This window comes from Lactuca serriola, chromosome 1 (genome assembly GCF_051521515.1).
Source record: "Lactuca serriola cultivar US96UC23 chromosome 1, Lser_US96UC23_V15, whole genome shotgun sequence".
In the NCBI taxonomy this organism is placed as follows: Eukaryota; Viridiplantae; Streptophyta; class Magnoliopsida; order Asterales; family Asteraceae; genus Lactuca; species Lactuca serriola.
Window position 1 is genome coordinate 42,675,554 of NC_136408.1, and position 18,960 is coordinate 42,694,513.

General features: G+C 32.9%; 2 protein-coding genes across 2 annotated transcripts; one reads left to right on the plus strand and one right to left on the minus strand.

The window, feature by feature from the left end:
• The first annotated feature begins 6,147 nt into the window (after positions 1–6,147).
• Positions 6,148–7,914, plus strand: LOC145085951 (auxin-responsive protein IAA14-like). Its single transcript, XM_079023650.1, has 5 exons — positions 6,148–6,757; positions 6,836–7,065; positions 7,214–7,349; positions 7,433–7,494; positions 7,713–7,914. Exons 1-5 carry the CDS (start codon positions 6,297–6,299, stop codon positions 7,742–7,744), a joined length of 921 nt encoding a protein of 306 aa, XP_078879776.1. The 5' UTR covers positions 6,148–6,296; the 3' UTR covers positions 7,745–7,914.
• Positions 7,915–11,291: 3,377 nt separating this feature from the next.
• LOC145085956 (uncharacterized) lies at positions 11,292–13,309 on the minus strand. The gene is made up of 4 exons (XM_079023660.1): positions 12,932–13,309; positions 12,121–12,565; positions 11,920–12,035; positions 11,292–11,841 (listed from the first exon to the last, which is right to left on the minus strand). The coding sequence occupies exons 1-4, from the start codon at positions 13,245–13,247 to the stop codon at positions 11,420–11,422; spliced, it is 1,299 nt and encodes a 432-aa protein (XP_078879786.1). The 5' UTR covers positions 13,248–13,309; the 3' UTR covers positions 11,292–11,419.
• Between the last annotated feature and the right edge of the window lie 5,651 nt (positions 13,310–18,960).

Below are 18,960 nucleotides of genomic sequence, written 5' to 3' on the forward strand. Positions count from 1 at the left end.
ATCTTTTGCCATAATATTTTATGTGTCATGTTCTCACAATTCGAACTATGAAGAGGGATGTCGTAATCATAATCGAATTTTAAGAACACACAATGTATCCTTTGACTGAAAATATTAAAATTTCTCAATCTAAGCTTTAGATTTTGAAACGAAGTATAATATTCTCTCCCTTAATTATATTAAAACAACCTTTCAACCCATGCAACTTTGCAAATTGAATCTTTGTTTTTCTATAATTAATATTGCTAACTTGCAATATTCGCCATAATAATCATACAAGCATAACACTTATGCTCCCACTATCATGATGATTATTATCATATAAGCATAACACTTATGCTCCCACTAGCTTTGACATGTATTCAGAAAACAAATGAACTTTCAGAAAACAATGCCTATTGAATTTCTGAAATTCATATTTCTAATACCAGATGCTTCGATAAGCCTTTATCTAAGCTTCTTAAACTTATACACCTTTGCCTTAGATAGCTCATATGTGTGCTTAAACAATTTAGAACTTATGTTACTAAGTTCCAATTGTTCAAACTAATTGCCAAATCTCACAATTCGAACTATGGAAAGGGATGCCGTAACCATAATCGAATTTGAGAATACAATTTTCGCAATCGCTATCTTCTTAAAATCTTTCTTAGTGAAAGCATTTCCTCACATTCATTTTCATGAAGGAGGGAATCTTATGACACTTAGATTTTATGGTGTATGAGTTCCTATCCATGTGAATTTGCCAAAACCAAGGTTTGCGACAAATCTAAACTCATATGGACTGAACTTTCTTAATCTTGATTTCTTGCCTTATGGTAACACGAGTGCCCACCATGTCTTCCAAGTAGTTTAGTAATTTGTCCTTACATATCAATGTACTATCCATCGACTAAGGCTCTAGTATGCATTCAAATGAGAACTCATAGAACTCACACACACAATTAACTCAATTGGAATGGCATAGAAACAAAATAATGTCAGCACGACAGGTTGTAAACCTCAAGTCGTGTGCTAGTGATGATCTATAAGGTTTATTCTTGATTTGTTCTTGAAACCTTTCAAGACCATTAAGACTCCCACTGAATCCTTGATATATAAGATTCTCTTGTCAAGAAACATTTCTTGACAAAGCAAATATTCAAGAGTTAGTTTAGTTCTTATCAAGACAAAACACTTCACATAATTGGTCCTAGTTGGTCTTTGTCTTATCCAAGACAGCACAACTTACCAATTTCAAATGTGCAAGGATAAGAAAACTTTTCCAAGTTCCCATTTGATGAGTGTTATAAACCTACTTAAGACTTGTCACTCAATGTCACAATCTTGGAGTATGACTCTAAGACTTGATATTGGAACGAAGTATGATTGACTCTTTGATTTAACCATTTCTACAATTCTCGATTCCTCTTCTTAGACATGCAAATGCACTAAGACTCACTTAGAGGATCAATTGAGATATGGTTCTTAATCATTAAGACTTCATCATAAAACACAATAAAAGGTACTCTCCCTTCTTCTTAGAATGGAGAAACTTTTATCTTTCTGCCTTCTTGATTCTTCTTATTCGTTCTGCTATTGATTGAAACTATTTCAGTTAACTCAGAATTATACTCAATCTTATAAGTATAACCATATTTACTAAACTTTAGTAAATCATGACGAATATCTTTGTCACTCTTGTGGTAGACTTGATCAACGTACGACCTAGTGTACTCGATCTCCTAGTCCTTCAATTGACACTTTATCAAAGAATTAGTCTAAATTTCCCAAATGTGAAAGTTTTTCATTCATCATACAATACACGTTGCATGATTCCAAGTTTCTGTCCAATTGAAACTTGGGTGATGAGAAACTCTCCCTATTTGGTAAACTTTTGATATGTCCACAAATAACATAATTAAGAATCAAATCCATTGTTGTTAATAATAGAAACATTCAAACATCAATTTTTCATACATGCCATTGCAAGGATAAATAAATAAGATAAAATCAAAATTCATTTTATTGCGGAAATTTTTTTTCCTTACAATGCAATTCAATTGAAAAACTATGTTATTACATATTTCTTAACAATCTATTCTAACTCCAAGTAGTAGCTCAAGAATCCATTCTTCAAGTAATGCGATCGAAACCCATTTCTTCATGATTAGATTCAGCTCACTTCTTCCCTCAAGCTTCCTCTCTTTTCTTTGATCCTACAAAACATCAAAATGTAATCTTATCACATCATGTATTAAGGATCTAGAATAGGAACTCAAAAGAGTTAGATAATGGATTTTACCTGAAGCAGAGCCATACGTCTTGACTCTCCCATCTCTTAGATCTCTCAGGTAGTTAGGGCAGCTTCGTCTCCAATGCCCATTCTCTTGGCAATAAAAGCAAATGGACTCCTTTGGCACAGCACATCAGACAATCACAGACTTAGTTCTTTCTGCACTTCCAATGTTGCCAGTGTCCATTGAAGTTTAGGAGTTTGATTCACTAGACAAGTTTGCTTGACCAGCACACCAAATCATTGCTGATTCAGCAGCTATAAGCAAATAGGTGAGATTAATGAGGGTCACGTCGTGATCCATCATATAGTACTCTCTAACGAACTCACTATATGATTCAGGAAGTGACTGAAGAACCCAGTCAGCAGCCAACTCGCTTGAAATCTCGACACCCAACATGCTTAACCTATCAATGTGTGACTTCATCTCTAAGACGTGTGCACACACAGGTTTCCCATCTTCGTGTTTACTTGCCAAAAGGGCTTGAGTGAGCTTGAATTTTTCAAGCCTTTGAACTTGTGGGTCAGGGAGAACGATTGGAGGAGGTGGAGGAAGTGAAGCATGACTCTCATTTCCTTGATCGTATCTCGGAACATCATCTTCATTTGGAAAGCTTGTTCCAAAGGATTTGGGAAGACCATTGTAAGATTCAGACATCTACAAAACGGGAGAAAATTCAAGTTATGTTGATTAGAATTCTTGATGTAACACCCAAATGAAACATCAAGCTAGGATCCAACACAATACTCTACAACCTAGAAGAGGGATGTCGTAATCTAGTTGCAGAATATTTGAAGGTAGGTAAATGACGATTTACCAATTTCCACCATGAAAAACGAAAAGGAAGATTAAGTTTTAAATGAATTGAAACTCCTAGATCTTTTGAGATTCATTGAACTTTTCAATGGCATGTTTAATCTCGATTATGCCCTACTATTTGTGACTGGGATGCCAAGGATCACAAACAAGGTGTGAATAACCATACGAATCACGTGGTGCACCCAATGCTACTATCACCTAATCAATGTGCCGGTTAGCCACACACGCTCCATTGATCTATGACAAACATCGAGTCACCCTTCGCTACCAATGTCATCCCCAAATTAGTGTGTCGGTTAACTACACACGCTCCACTAACGTTTCACAGGGGTACGAAGTGTAATTCTATGGATTAGCATACAATTTCACATTTTTCCTAAAGTAACTATGATTTGGGAATTTGAAAAAGCATTTAGTTACTTTGTACTTCATTATACTTATAATGGAAGGTTTCTGTCCTATCCTACCCGTTCGGCTAACGACCTTCCACTAGTCAAGAGTGCGGTGGGTAAGAGTGGATACCCATTCAATCGCCATTTTATAGGCAATTTCCTTAAACACCCCTTATAGACCAGCTTCATGAATGAGGCCTACTAACGGTAAGACTGACTGTTTACTCATATATAATACTAGACTTTTAATGTTATATATAGTATATGGTGTATTTTACACTTTTAAAATACTAGGTGGTTTAACTTAGTAAATTATACTTTTAATTTAATTAAATGTAAACCAAAAACTTTATGGGTTTATTAAATCACTTTTAATTATACACTTTAATTAATTAACAAAACCATAAGGGTGTGATTCGAACTTTTCAAATTACTAGGGTTTTAGAATTTAACATTTCAAAATTAAACTTATAATCGACTTTTAAATTCCAAAACTTGAGGGCAAGTTTTGAAACATTTCAAAACATTAGGGATCAAATAACAAATAATTCAAATTAAAAAATTAATTTCATAATTATCTACATTTGACCTAATCTTATTTTAGTCATTAGATAATTACCAAATAACTTTAAATAATCCATGTTTATCACATAAACAACCAATATTTAAAAGTTTTGAAATTATCTATTGTTTTGGCAAGGATAAACACTTAATTAAGATAAAATTCGGATTTTAACTTCATAAAACAAATTAAGCATCAAGTCCAAGTCAAAACAGCAGCCAAAACCCGAAAATCCCTTTGCCTGACGAACTGACTCGCCGAGTCAGACCTGGACTCGCCGAGTAGGGGTCAACTCGCCGAGTCCAGATACTGACTCGCCGAGTTGAGTCGGGCAGGGGCCAAAAAACTCGATTTTCATCAAATAAAGCAGTTAAGCATCACATACAACTGAAACCAATCAAGGCTCTGATACCACTGATGGGTTTTAGGCATAAGAACAATCCTATGTGCTCATACAAACCCTAATGCTTGGATCTAGGTTTCTCTATTGTACATGCTTTGAATCCAAGACTAATAAACTTAGATCTAACATATTATAAACTAAATTAGGGTTTAGAGAATTACCTTTGATTGTTATATAGCAATAACAATCAAATCCTTGCTTGGATTGGCTTTAAAAAGCTTAGTGTCTCAAGTGTTGCACCTCGAATGGAGTCACAAACACCATATACAACTTGGATGAAGAGGAGAAGGAAAGAGGCTGCCCAAAAACGACTAGAAACCCTAGAGAATCAGTTGTCCACGTTTTTGGGGCCTAAGGGGTCCATTATATACTTGTGTGGGTTGCTAGAGTTTCAGTCAAAACCCTAATGGATAGCTTAAACTCTAAGCAGCCCATGGAACCTTCTGGATAAGGCTATGGACGAAAATATGATGGGCTTCCATCATAATTTCGTTCGCCCCTTATTCCTTTAGCATTCCTTAGCCCAATAACTCAATTATCCAATAATTGCAGTCCAGTCCCCTAAATTTAATTAATCTCTTTTAGCCACAAAATTAATTATTAATTAATTCTTGACTAATACTAATTAAACAATATGATTTCTCCTTTAATATATTATTCTCATAATATATTAATAAATCATATTTAAACCTCTCTCTCCTTAATTCATCCTACATATTGCTATGGTGAAGGCAACCCAAAAGGACCATGCTCATAATCGGGTCAAGTACATACCAAAATAGTTATGGACTTAGACACTAATCCAACATGTTTAACATATGAAACATTAAACACTAATTTACCATTGAACATATGTTTAGTAACATATGAAAATTGAACATTACATAGTCGATATTACCAAAATACGGATATTTACCATTGTACATATGTTTAGTAGTATTAATGGAAACATATAGAAGATTACATTGTTGATATTGGTGACAAACGTACACTCGCTGTTCTGTAGATTTTATATGTAGGGAAGATCTTTCAAAATCTTGGAATACGCTTCTATAACACAAAAGAAAGACACAAAAAAAATGGTAAATCCAAAAGAACGAAACGTAGAAGAGAATCTGGAAATCTTACCTCCAACTCACAGAAATAAATAGAAGAGACGAAAGAACAGGTCAAAAACAAAGAAGAAAAGCAGGGATAAGAAAAAATATCAATTAAAAAACCACCGGTAAAAATGTCATTGGATAGGAAAACGACAAAGCAACCTAAAATGAAACACGTGGAACAAACGGAACAAAAGTATAAATAAAGTGTCAAACAACACCCAAAATATATTCAATAAAAAAAACCCAAAATATATTCAATACAAAAAACGAAGGACCATTTGTGAAAAAAACAATTGTGGGTTCCACCCGCTTCTATACAAAAAACGAAGGACCATTTGTGAAAAAAACAATTGTGGGTTCCACCCGCTTCCAGTCGACTTTTAACGCAAATTAGCATATTAACGAAGGACCATTTGTGAAAATATCCACCCAAGTCCACTTTTAAAGCAAATTAGCATATTAACCAATGGCCATTTGTGAAAATAAACATCTGCGCAAATTAGCATCACCACATTATTCCTAAAGATTGTCCAACTTTAATATATAATAATTTGTTAGATAGTTTTGAAATTATGAAATGTGTAGGTTTGTCTGGTTTCGCCAAACATATTTTAAAACATAATTCAAGAACGAAAAATAAATCCTGAAAAAGCTCCCCTCCTTTTTCTCATTGCTCTCTGATTCTTTCTTCCTGTCGACCATTTTCTTGGACTGAAACTGTTTGAGTCAAATTTTCCATTGATGTCTGAGCCATTAGAACACGATTACATAGGCTTATCAGACTCATCTTCCATGGAAAGAAGCTCTGAATCCTCCAATTTCTCAACGGAAACTGAAAAGAACAATGCTTTTAACCTCAAAGCCACCGAGCTCCGACTTGGCTTGCCTGGTTTCACCAAAGATATCGAGGAAGACGACAGCAAAATTGGATTTGTATCTACTAAGAACTTTTTTCCAGGTGATAAGCGAGGGTTTTCTGATGTTGATGCCGACGATTGTAGAAATTGGAGGTTTAATGGCGGATGTGACGCTGATTCGAACAAGGTTTCATCTTCTTCTGCTTTGTTCTCCTCTAAAAATGTAAAGTACACCGATTTGGAGATAAATCAGCTTGCAATTTTATCTTCTGTCATGAATCAAATCGAAGAGAAGAAGAAAGCTCCATTTACTACTGAAAATGGAAGTGCTCCTCCCATTGCTAAGTAATTTTAATTTGTATTATTGGTCTTTACACGAATCAACTTTAAATCGCCATAAATTTTCCTTGTGTTATGTAATAGGGCACAAGTGGTTGGATGGCCACCTATTCGATCATTTCGGAAGAACACCATGGCCACCAACTTACCAAAAAACGACGGCGTTGCTGAGAATTTAGGCACCGGAGGCTGCCTTTATGTGAAGGTTAGCATGGATGGAGCTCCATACTTACGAAAAGTTGATCTCAAAACCCATTGCAACTATGCAGATCTTTCCAAGGCTCTCGAGAGATTGTTCACCTGCTTCACTCTTGGTATATCTCTCTATTCTCTACTTTTCTTATACATAAAAAAAAAACTTCTGACTTTATTGATGAAAATCTGAAATCATTACAAATTCATCTCTAGATTTTACATAATTCAACAATATATAAGAATTTGTTTCATCAAATTGTGTATTAGGCAAATGTCCTTCTAATGGGCGTCGAGAAGGTTTAAGTGAAAGTAATTTAAAGGAACTCCTACATGGCTCTGAATGTGTGCTAACATACGAAGACAAAGATGGTGATTGGATGCTTGTTGGTGATGTTCCTTGGGAGTAAGTCTTTCTCAATCTTTAAAATTTGATTATGTTTTCCAGTCTTAAGTCTCTATCTAATGTTTTTCTTCCTCGATTTGCAGGATGTTCATAGACTCTTGCAAGAGATTAAGGATCATGAAAGGTTCCGAAGCAACTGGATTAGGTATGCAAATTTCACTTACTCTACTTACATTTTTACTCATAATAGCAACATACTTTCATTCTTACCCATTATAGCAATGTACTTACATTTACCAATAAGGTAACTAATAAAGTACATTGCCCATATACGTAAAGAGATTTAAGTATAGATAAATAAGTACATTGCTATTATTCATGAATGGTCTAATTTTTTAAAGCTGTCTTGCATTTGTTGTGTAGCCCCAAGACCCATGAGCAGTGGAAGGACATAAATCTGGACCCGATAGCAATAGGAGCTTTTATATTCTTTATTTGCAGTGTTAGTAATTTCATGAGAATGGGGAAAAAAAGTCACAACTAGAAGAGGTGCTTCCAATAAGTTTGGTTCCCTTGTTGTGTGCTTAGTATGTACTTACATTAATTAATGTAAATGGCTTGTTAATTTGCTGTTGTTGATTGTTGCCCTTTTTTTGCTACTTTTGGAACCCATGAATGAAGACCTAATAAATTACACGAACTTGGTTTTAGGTTTGATTTTATTCACAAGATGACCACGACCAAATTCTATGCGTTTGAGTATATAGGAAAATTTTGGTGACTGGATTCATGCTGTTTTGAAGGTTGTTAAATGACCTGAAATATCCTATCACATTGATTTTTTATGGAGATGATAATAATGTTTTGGTAAAAGTGGATATAATATTTTATATTGAGAAAGCAAATCTAGCAGACTACATTGGCAAGTTCAACTTTAGTCTTCAAAATCTCATGGCCCAACAACCAATTACATAATAATAATTTATATTGAGAAAGATCTTTATATTAATGTTTATCTTTCAAACAAGATCGAATTAGTGGATTTTAAAGAGAAATGATTGGCTAAAAATAATATGATGTTGACATATAATATTTTTTTTAATATGACATGGATATTAAATGGGTTGAAATCCATCATCTAAGGAGAAAAAAAAACATATGCAAGGTTTCATAAACAGAACACGATTAAGCAAAATGAAAAAAAAAAATAGATTTGGATTCGATGTCTTCATGCATATTCGAGTAATGAAAAGGGTATGTATATCATATCAGATTTTTAGTTGGTCATTTCTTCTAAAAAACCTTCAATTTTGTTTTATCTGAAAGAGAAATAATAATATAAATGTTTTTCTAAATAAAAGTAATATAAAGATCTTTTAAATATATTTGGTTGTGATTTTATGTATTTTATCCGTAATAATAACATAAATATCGTAGTCTTTATCTTTTCCATAATGAGACAACCATGATTATAAGAAGCAAATCGGCCCAAATCTTCCTGCAGCCCATCAATCTTCCAAAATCACATAAGTGTTTCAAAAATCTTCCTGGTCGTCAAAAAACATGCAATCCTTTGGAAAATTAGGTGCCGCTAAAAAGATTTAAAAAGTCTCGATAATCTTTCTAAGCTTCCATACAATACACAAAAAAAATTAAAAAACCTTTTCCATTACCAATTATCATTCACAACAAAAAATCTTTCATTTAAACCAACTTTCAATTAAACATATTACTTGATGATACACTTTTCTTTCGTTCACACTTTCTTTAATAAAACACTCATAGTCAACCACTTGGGTTGTGGTGAGTGGTGACTTGGTAAGATGTAAAAGATATGGTGGATAACATATTGACACAAAAAAAATTACAAAACCTTTTCCATTACCAATTATCATTCACAACAAAAAATCTTTCCTTTAAACCAACTTTCAATTAAACATATTACTTGATGATACACTTCTCTTTCGTTCACACTTTCTTTAATAAAACACTCATAGTCAACCACTTGGGTTGTGGTGAGTGGTGACTTGGTAAGACGTGAAAGATATGGTGGATAACATATTGACACAAAAAAAATTACAAAACCTTTTCCATTACCAATTATCATTCACAACAAAAAATCTTTCCTTTAAACCAACTTTCAATTAAACATATTACTTGATGATACACTTCTCTTTCGTTCACACTTTCTTTAATAAAACACTCATAGCCAACCACTTGGGTTGTGGTGAGTGGTGACTTGGTAAGACGTGAAAGATATGGTGGATAACATATTGACACAAAAAAAATTACAAAACCTTTTCCATTACCAATTATCATTCACAACAAAAAATCTTTCCTTTAAACCAACTTTCAATTAAACATATTACTTGATGATACACTTCTCTTTCGTTCACACTTTCTTTAATAAAACACCCATAGTCAACCACTTGGGTTGTGGTGAGTGGTGACTTGGTAAGACGTGAAAGATATGGTGGATAACATATTGACCCATATTCAAATCCTGACACTACTCAGTCTTTGTGGTCACGGACAGTGGCGGATCCAGAACTACGGTGTATTGGGGACCATTTTGTATAAAAATTAATTAATACATAAATAATAGCAATTATATATTAACTTTCAAGGTTTTTCTTTCAGATTTTAGGCAAATTGGGTGCCAAAAATATTTAAGTGGGGACCATATATGTAAATTTTTCTAAAACATTGTATTTTTTACATATACTATGTGGTGGTTAAACCTTTTAAGTGGGGGCAAGGCACCCCACTAAAAGTGGCTGCATCCGCCACTGGTCATGGAGGTTCGTCTGCAGCAATTGCAGGGCACGAGTCATAGCCTAATGTTCGCAACAGAGGATTAGTCACGGCTATACCATCTCCCATAATGCGTGGTGCCCTATTTTGAGAGATCTAGTGGTTAATCATCTGTATGTGTGTGTGAAAGATTAATGAGGAAAGTGTTGTGGCTTGAAAGGGTGAAAGGGGATTATGCCTTATGACCTTAGTAAGTATGTTAAGGGAAAAACAAACCCATAGTTTGAGGTAACGAAGAAACCCGTGTGACTGGGTTTGGAACCACAAATACTCGAAATCAAACTAAAATTGAAGACACTTTTTAGTTTTTAGGAAAAATGTAATAAAACCAAGTTTTGAGATGCTATCTCCCCTACTTAGGTTTAGGTGTTACCTAAATTAGGAAAACTCGTTTGACATGGGCTGAAATCATAAATATAAAACCGAATTGAAAAAAAAAAATATATTATTAGGGAAAAAAATAACACCAAGCTTTGAGATGATATCTTCCATACTATCCTTTAAACATACATAGGTGTCGTCCAAAATGAAAAACCCATGTAACCATGGTTAACGTCACAAATATTAAATACAAAAAACTTTTTAGCAAAAGTTAATAAAACCAAGATTTGAGATGATATCTCCCCCATTACCCTTTCAATAAAACCGTAAATATAGTTGGGAACACTCATGTGACAGACTAAAACCGTAAATATTCAGGATAAAATCAAATTGCAAAATACATTTTAGGAAAAAAGTGAAAGGACTGAGTTTTGAGATGATATTTTTGTGTTGTCAAACCAACAAATAGTAAGGGATATGAAAAATTATTTCTAGTTATACCAAAGGATAATATAGTTGAAGCAAAGATGGAATCCATATAGACACATAACTATTGGTATGTACCTCTCTGCACAATGTATAAAGTTTAGTCTTAGCACATAAATAAATGATAATTACAATAAAAGAGGTAATATTTTTAATTAACTAAAAAAACTAAAGTAAACTAAAACTAGGATTTTCAAGAAATCAAATTTTGAGACAACTCTAATTCAACTATATGCAATTGATTATGAATTATTCTTTAGACGGACTTTAACCTAAGTTACTATGTAATATTAACAAGCATTAATATCACATTTACATGTCAAATTATTCAAGAGACACCAGTGATACGAGGAGCATAAGATGAGTTGATTTACAACTAACTGTAACCAATAAAAAATCATATAAAACTACAAAACAGATCGCAACAAGTGAATTAAGAGTGTCATCAAGAAACAACATAACTAAACTGATTGTTTAAAAATAAATCCAACCAAAACAAAAGCACAAGACTATGATTTTTTGGGGGATATCTGAACATACACCATTTGAGTATACCCATTAAATACAGAAGTCTCAAGTCTTGATAACCCAAGCCTTTGAAACAACCCAAATCTTCCATCTTCAACAATGGGACTCGGTGCACGAGCTGGATCATATCTGGTTTGATGAGTCAGCGAGGGACCCGCTACAGGTGGAAGCTCCCAATAAACATCAAGTACTGATTCAACAAATCTGCTGTTTTGAAAATGCTGTGTGTATTGTATTGGCTTATTGCTGTGGTTAAAATCATCCCTCATGTATCCTCTGACTCCCCACCATACTTCCCCTGGTCCGCATAGTTCCTTAGTATCCACTGCCTTTTCCCAAAACTTCTTTCTTCTTGTTCTTGCTCTACCTTCATCACCATCTTCAAAGCAACTATGTCCACCTCCTGGATGAAAATTTTATCACTTTCTTTCAGAAATGGAACACTTGTGTTTTGATTAAGTCATGTAAAAGTAAAACTGACCTTGTATGTAGAACTGATCACATATTTGTCTCAATGAATAATGATCTCCAGTTCCAGTATCGTAGTTGTCTTCAAAAACAAGATTTGAGAAGCCCGCTTTCAGTGCTTGCTTTAATCTGTAGAGAATGTAAATTACAAGAAAGAATCATGCATCTGGAAATGGAATTCGATAGATAATGTTTAAAAAACACACAATTGTACCTTTTTAATTCGTTTTGATGATCATCGAAAAATATAAGAACACGAGTCAGATCAGTTACACCATGTTTCTTCATCACAGTCTTCCAATCAACACTCCCAAAATCAACAAAGTCTTTTCCAGCAAAGTATGTGCAGTTCCCATCAACATATGCAGGACCCTTTTTAAGGTATTTTTCAGGGTGGCGAGGTGTGATTGAGATAATTCGGGTGTTTGGCATTGCTTGTCTCAAGATCCAGGTGGAATGTCCTTTGAAAGCTCCACTCTCGATCATTAGATCTGGTTTCAGCCATCGTGCAATAAACCAGAGCCCAAAGCTGTGATCAAAACCCATCCCATACATGTTGTTCTTGATGGGTCGTGATTCGTATATTGGTACAAACTCTTCTAGACCTTGGAGCAAATCCTTGGATGTCCAATCCACGGTTTTTCCATCTTTCGATCTGCCTTTTAAAAAGGATATAAATTAAAAACATGTAGACAATCAGAGTACCTTAAATCATTGATTAATCCCCAAATTTGCAAACCCATTCTCTATAATCATAAACATAATCTGCATTTGCATCCCAGTTCATTGATGAAAAGTATTTGTTACGTCAAATCCATAATTTCACACTTTGTTCAATTAAAATTACGTCCAGTAGCAAATTTGGTAGAGAGTTTCACCGATTTAAATACATACAAGCATTAGATTCACATTAGAATAGACATAAGAAGGTGAATATCAATGAAAAAATTATCAAATCTATTCAGATCCGAGTATATCGAATCAAATCAATAAACCCTAACAGCGAATGAATGATGAGAGCTTACACCACGGTACGCCTAGGGATCCGAAGTCCGATTCGAGGCCATCCAATCCAAAAAAGCGATTGCGAGAAAGGCGATCGAAGGAAGATATGGAGGAAACACAGAGCAGATCACGGGGGCGGACGAAGAGGGAGGAGATTAGGAGGATGGCTGTTGCGAGGAGGAGAATGGGACATAGGTAACCTGTTCGGATGAAGTAGTTAGTGATTCGGATAGCAATTGAAAGATGCTTCTTGGTTTTGGATTCGTCTCCTTCGTGTTCATCGCCTTCGTCCGCCATGTGAGCTCCTCTCCGCGCGGAAAGCACTCTCTCCAACATCTCTCTCCCACTGTAAGTCGGTTAGCTTGAAGTGTGTATTTTGGAGTACTTGGAGACTGGTTTCTCTTTTCCTTTTTATAATCATCTATATCAGTCGTTTCTTTTACTCTTTCCATTACAATATTAGATATTTTCATAATTATATTCTTGTAATACATATTTTTATAAGGAAATTATAAAAAAATAAATATTTAAGAATTCTTTTTTTTAATACCCAAATTTTCCATAGAATATTTCAGAATCTAGACTACTTTATTCAAATCAGAAGTATACCCAATTTCAATGATAAATTTGAAATTCATAAATATTTCTAGATTTTTTTAGTAAGAATATATCTTAATAATCATATATTGATTAACATGTAAATTTTGTGTGTTTTGTCTGTAAAAAAAATAAAGCAGTACACATGAATAATATATTATGAATGTTGTTTATATGATATATTTACATATAAATATTATATGGTATATTATGTTTACATAATATATACATGTGTAAATGTACATTTACATGTGAATATTATATAATATATTTACAAGTTAATATACGTTTTTTATATTAGTAATTTATGTGATAGTCGTTAACTTGATCCGTCTCCAAAATAGGCATAATCCAAAGGCTAGGACAATGTTGAGTTAAACTCTAAGCCCATATCCTAGGTATCGTAGAGTATACTTGTGTGCTTATTTATATGGTGCATATCGTTAGCACTAACGTTGGTTAGCTTATTGTGATTTCTTCACATAAATTTGCTTATATATAACAAATAATATATATGACTCTTTAATGGAAAACCAAGACAAAGGAAAGAGAATCACACACAATATGATCAATTGATGATAAGTATAGCAAAATGAATGCATGTCATCTCATGATCAATGCCACAATCCACAAAACCATAATACAAACATCTATATTCGGTTTATACATTTTTTATGCACATATAGATAACAATAACACAATTTACAACTAAGCATGTAAACTCGACCTAATGTGCATCGGTTTTATAAATAAAACCTTGAAGTAGCCTTGATTTCACTATGTGTGATTCCATGAGGTTTAGTCATCACTTTTCACAAGTTCATGCTATCTTGCTTAATACATATAGGGATATATAGAGTAAGGGATAATGTCATAAAAAGCCTTAAGTTTGACAGAAAATGTCGGTTTTACCCTTCGGCAGATTTTTGGTTCGTTTATACCACAAATTTGTCATTTTTTTGTTGCTTTTGCCGTTGTTACCTGCAATAGCAGGTTTCCAGGTTATCATGAATTATTTTTTTGCGAAAAAACCCTTACGTTTACAAATATTTTGTAAAAAAAAACCCTTAAGATTATAAACAAATAAAATATAAATATATATTCAAAATTTGATAAAACTAAATAGTTTTCTACTAAAACATATTTTTAGTTTTACATATGGTAACTTTTATATTGGTTTGATATAAACTTTTTGTATTTAAATTTTAAAAAAGTTACCTAGTTTTAACAAAATTTGAATATATTTCTTAATTAATACTTCAACTTTTCAAAACAAAATTAAAAAACATTTGTTAGTTAATATTTAATTATGCTAAAATAATTAATATGAATAATATGGTATCAAGTACATTTAATTATTTTTTTTAAAAGGTAAATAAAAATATTTTATATGTTTAAAAAGTTTGTATTTCAGAAATACTAACATATCATATTTTTTATATGTTTAAATACATAATAATATTATCATATTTTTTTATATAAAAATATCATAAACATTTTAAACCTCAAAAATAAATATAAACATTTTAAACATATAAAATATAAATATATTTGTCTAATTTATTATATAAATATATTTATTTTTATAAAAAAATATGATAGTTTATTATTTCTAAAATACAAACCTTTTAAACATATAAAATATTTTTATTTTTCTTTTAAAAAATTTATTCAATGTAACTAATGTCATATTATTATTAGCTAACTGACATTTTTTATAGTTGCTTTGAAAAGTTTAAGTATTAATTAATAAATATATTTAAATTTTGATAAAACTAGGTAACTTTTTTAAAATTTAAATATAAAAACTTTATATCGAACAAATATAAAATTTACCGTACATAAAGCTAAAAATATGTTTCAGTAGAAAACTATTTAGTTTTATAAAATTTTGAATATATATTTATATTTTATATGTTTATAATCTTAAGGGTTTTTTTTTTTTGCAAAATATTTTAAACTTAAGGGGTTTTTCGCAAAAAATAATTCATAGTAACCTGGAAACCTACCATTGCAGGTAACAAGGGCAAAATCGACAAAAAAATGACAAGTTTGCGGTATAAACGAACCAAAAATCTGCCGAAGGGTAAAACCGACATTTTCTGCCAAACTTAAGGTTTTTTTATGACATTATCCATAGAGTAAAGTCTCAATATTTTCATCGATTTAACGTAAAAGTCCTAAACTTTATTTTTTTGACAATAAAGTTTCAACTACCGGCAGTTTTTGACACTTTTACCATTTTTTTTCGGTTAACCGGTAATTAGGACTTTTTTGTTAAACAAATAAAGTTTAGAACTTTCTTGTCAAATCGTGAATTAGGACTTTACTGTCAAAAAATAATGTTTAGGGTTTTTTTGTCAAATCGTTGAAAATATTGAGACTTTAGTTTATATATCCCTTTTTTGGTTAGAAATTTAATGTTATGATAGTCTTTAAGCATAAGAGTTATTGAAACATGCTCTAGTCAGCTAGATCCTATTGAAATCCTTAACGTGTGTTTTTTGTTAAATAGTTTTTTAATCTCAACTCACATCCTATTGAAATACATATATGTGGAAAGTACTATCAAAACTCATATCCCCTCCATTTTTAGGTTGTCTAACATCATTCCATGGTGGAAAATATTTCCAACCTAATGTCATTTACCAAAACTTTCCATAATGATAACATATTTTAAAAAGCTCATTTTTTGGTTAAATCCATTGATTAATGGTTTACTTCAATCTAGATGGTATAATGTAAATAACTATGGCCGGTCCAGACGGTGGGCAACCCGGGCGACCGTCCAGGGCCCATGTCTCCAGGGGGCCCAAAATTTATGGGCTATGTAGTGTGTGTGTGTGTGTGTGTGTATATATATATATATATATATATATATATAATTACCGAAATAATTTTTAAGGCCTAAAGTTGGTTTAAACTCAAACCAGCTCAAAAGATATTTTTTGAATCTTTATTATATTTGTCTTTAAGGGGCCCTTTTTTTCTTTTCGCTCCGGGCCCTATATACGTTTGGACCGGCCCTGTAAATAACTAACACACTAAATCATCATAATGAGCCTAAATTGTTGGGTTTATTCAAAAACCGGTTTCTAATTATGCTAAAAATGGCAATGGAAGCTTTAAGATATTAAATAACATAAAACCTTTTTATACCCACCAAGGATCCTTTTGTATTTATAAAAAGATTAAACCAACCATATAATGGAAATAATAATAGTTTTTTGTAGAACTTGATTCCTCAAGGGAAAGTTGGAAGTTAATGAAATGTTGGTAATAACACTAAAATGTGCTCATCTAAAAGTATATACCAATATATCATCAAGTAGATTATAATGCTCTTTCTTCTTGTATTAAGTGTTTCTTAAGAATTTAATAACTATTACCAAATTAGCCTTAAGAAGAAGCACTTATGAAACACCAACTTACTTGCAAGTCCTTCAAAAGAAAGCAATAGGATGGAGTAAATGGAGAGAGTTTGGCTAAGAGGTACAAAGAAAGAAAAATCTAGCTCAAAAGTGAGTCTTTACTTTTCTTATATACTTACACATATGTACTAAGAAGCACACTTCCATTAAATGTAAAAACATGACACACAAGCAACCAAACACCCTTTAGGGGTTTCATCGACTTTAAGGAAGAAAAAAAGAGGGTGGAGTGATTTTCACTTCATCTCATTTTCCAACATGTAAATGGATTATATTAATGAACTTCAGTAAGTTCAAAATAAATATACACAGCGTATGAATAAGTTATTAGTTGATTACTCTCTTATAATTTTTTTTTCATAAAATAATAAAATATAATTAACTATGCAATAATTATAAATATTTATTAAGATCAAATCTTCACAATATTAAATTAACATGTACTTGTTATTAGTGTGAGTCTATAAGATCATATGTTACTAACATATATCATTTTATAATGATTCCTGAACATATAGATCTTTCATAAATATCATCAATTAACAATTAATTTGACATACATTGTAACCACTTGAACATTATCACATTTGGGTGAGTATATGCTTTTTGCACATTAGCTGATAATATATATAGTAACCATCGTAACTAATAAGCATGTAATGAGTTGTAACATCCCGATGATTTGTAAAAACTTAAACCCTAAGTTCACATACAACTTAAAAGGATCTATGTTCTCACTATGATTTGCAACAAACAATTAAATATCAAGAACCCTAAAAGTTGTAACATCCCGATGGCGAGGTACTTCTAATATTAACCCTATAATTTATTTATGTTGCATTTTGGTCCCTAAGTTCAAGATTGTATGCAAAGGGCCCTAGTGACAGTTTCGTAAATTTGGCATTGGGGAGTACGCCATGTGTGTGTGTACGCTGAGCGTACTAAGGCACGCCCTAGTACGCAGGGCGTACATCAGTGTACCCAAGGAGTACTTTCCAAATAGGGGAACCCTAATTTTTAGGGGTTGGCTCGTATTTAAACACTCTTATGGCCTCACTTCCTTCACCTCATCTGCCTCCATCCCTCTTATATGTTTTTCCTTCACCTTGAGAAGTCCTTTCCAAGCTTAGAGTGTGTATTTTGGTGCCTTAGAAAAAAGAAGAAAGGAAACAATCTCATATTGAAGGAGTGAAGCACTTGGATCTAGGATTTCTACATCATTTGCAACCTTTCTAAGGTATAAAGATGCAACTTTATCCCTCTAGCATATAGATCTGGATTTGGATGTATTTATGAAGCTTTTTGGTCCCAAAATGTTAGATCTTGAACATGGCATGTTCTTGACGTTTATGTTGTCCTTTCAGACCCTAGGAAGGGTCTTAAGTCATAAAAATGGGTTCCAAATGGTTAGTTTTGCTTCATGCATCATTTAGAAGGTCTGAATTGAATAAGAACTTGAGTTAAGCCCTTATTGGACATGCTAAGTCATAAAGTTGGAGACTTTATGACTCCTTAGAGTATTCTAGCCATGGATCTGAATTATGGACATAAGAGCTTTAACCATTAAGCTCTTAATAGATTTTTGGACTTCGGGGAGTACGCCCCGCATACGAAATCAACCACGCCGATGGTGGTCAACATGCGAGGATGGATTACGCCCAACGTACCTTCGGAGTACGCCCCGCATACTCGCACTGGGTCAATTCGGTTGGGTTGACTCGACTGGGTTGACTCAGTTGACTAGTTGGTTTGACCAATTGTCACACCCCGAAACCGAAGGCGGAAATGTTCCGGGGCGAAGGTGACGTTATGTAAAGTATCACAACCAATGTACGTAGTAAGCATAGTAAACACAACCATTACATTACATAGAAGTATTTACATTTGTTTGAAAGTGAAATAATACATGTTTTACATATACATTAGTATAACAAAAGTAAAGACGAGACTGCTAAAATACTCCGTCTTCTCCAAAAGATCGCGGGGTACCTGTCTAACGTGAACCTGAGAATACAAGCAGT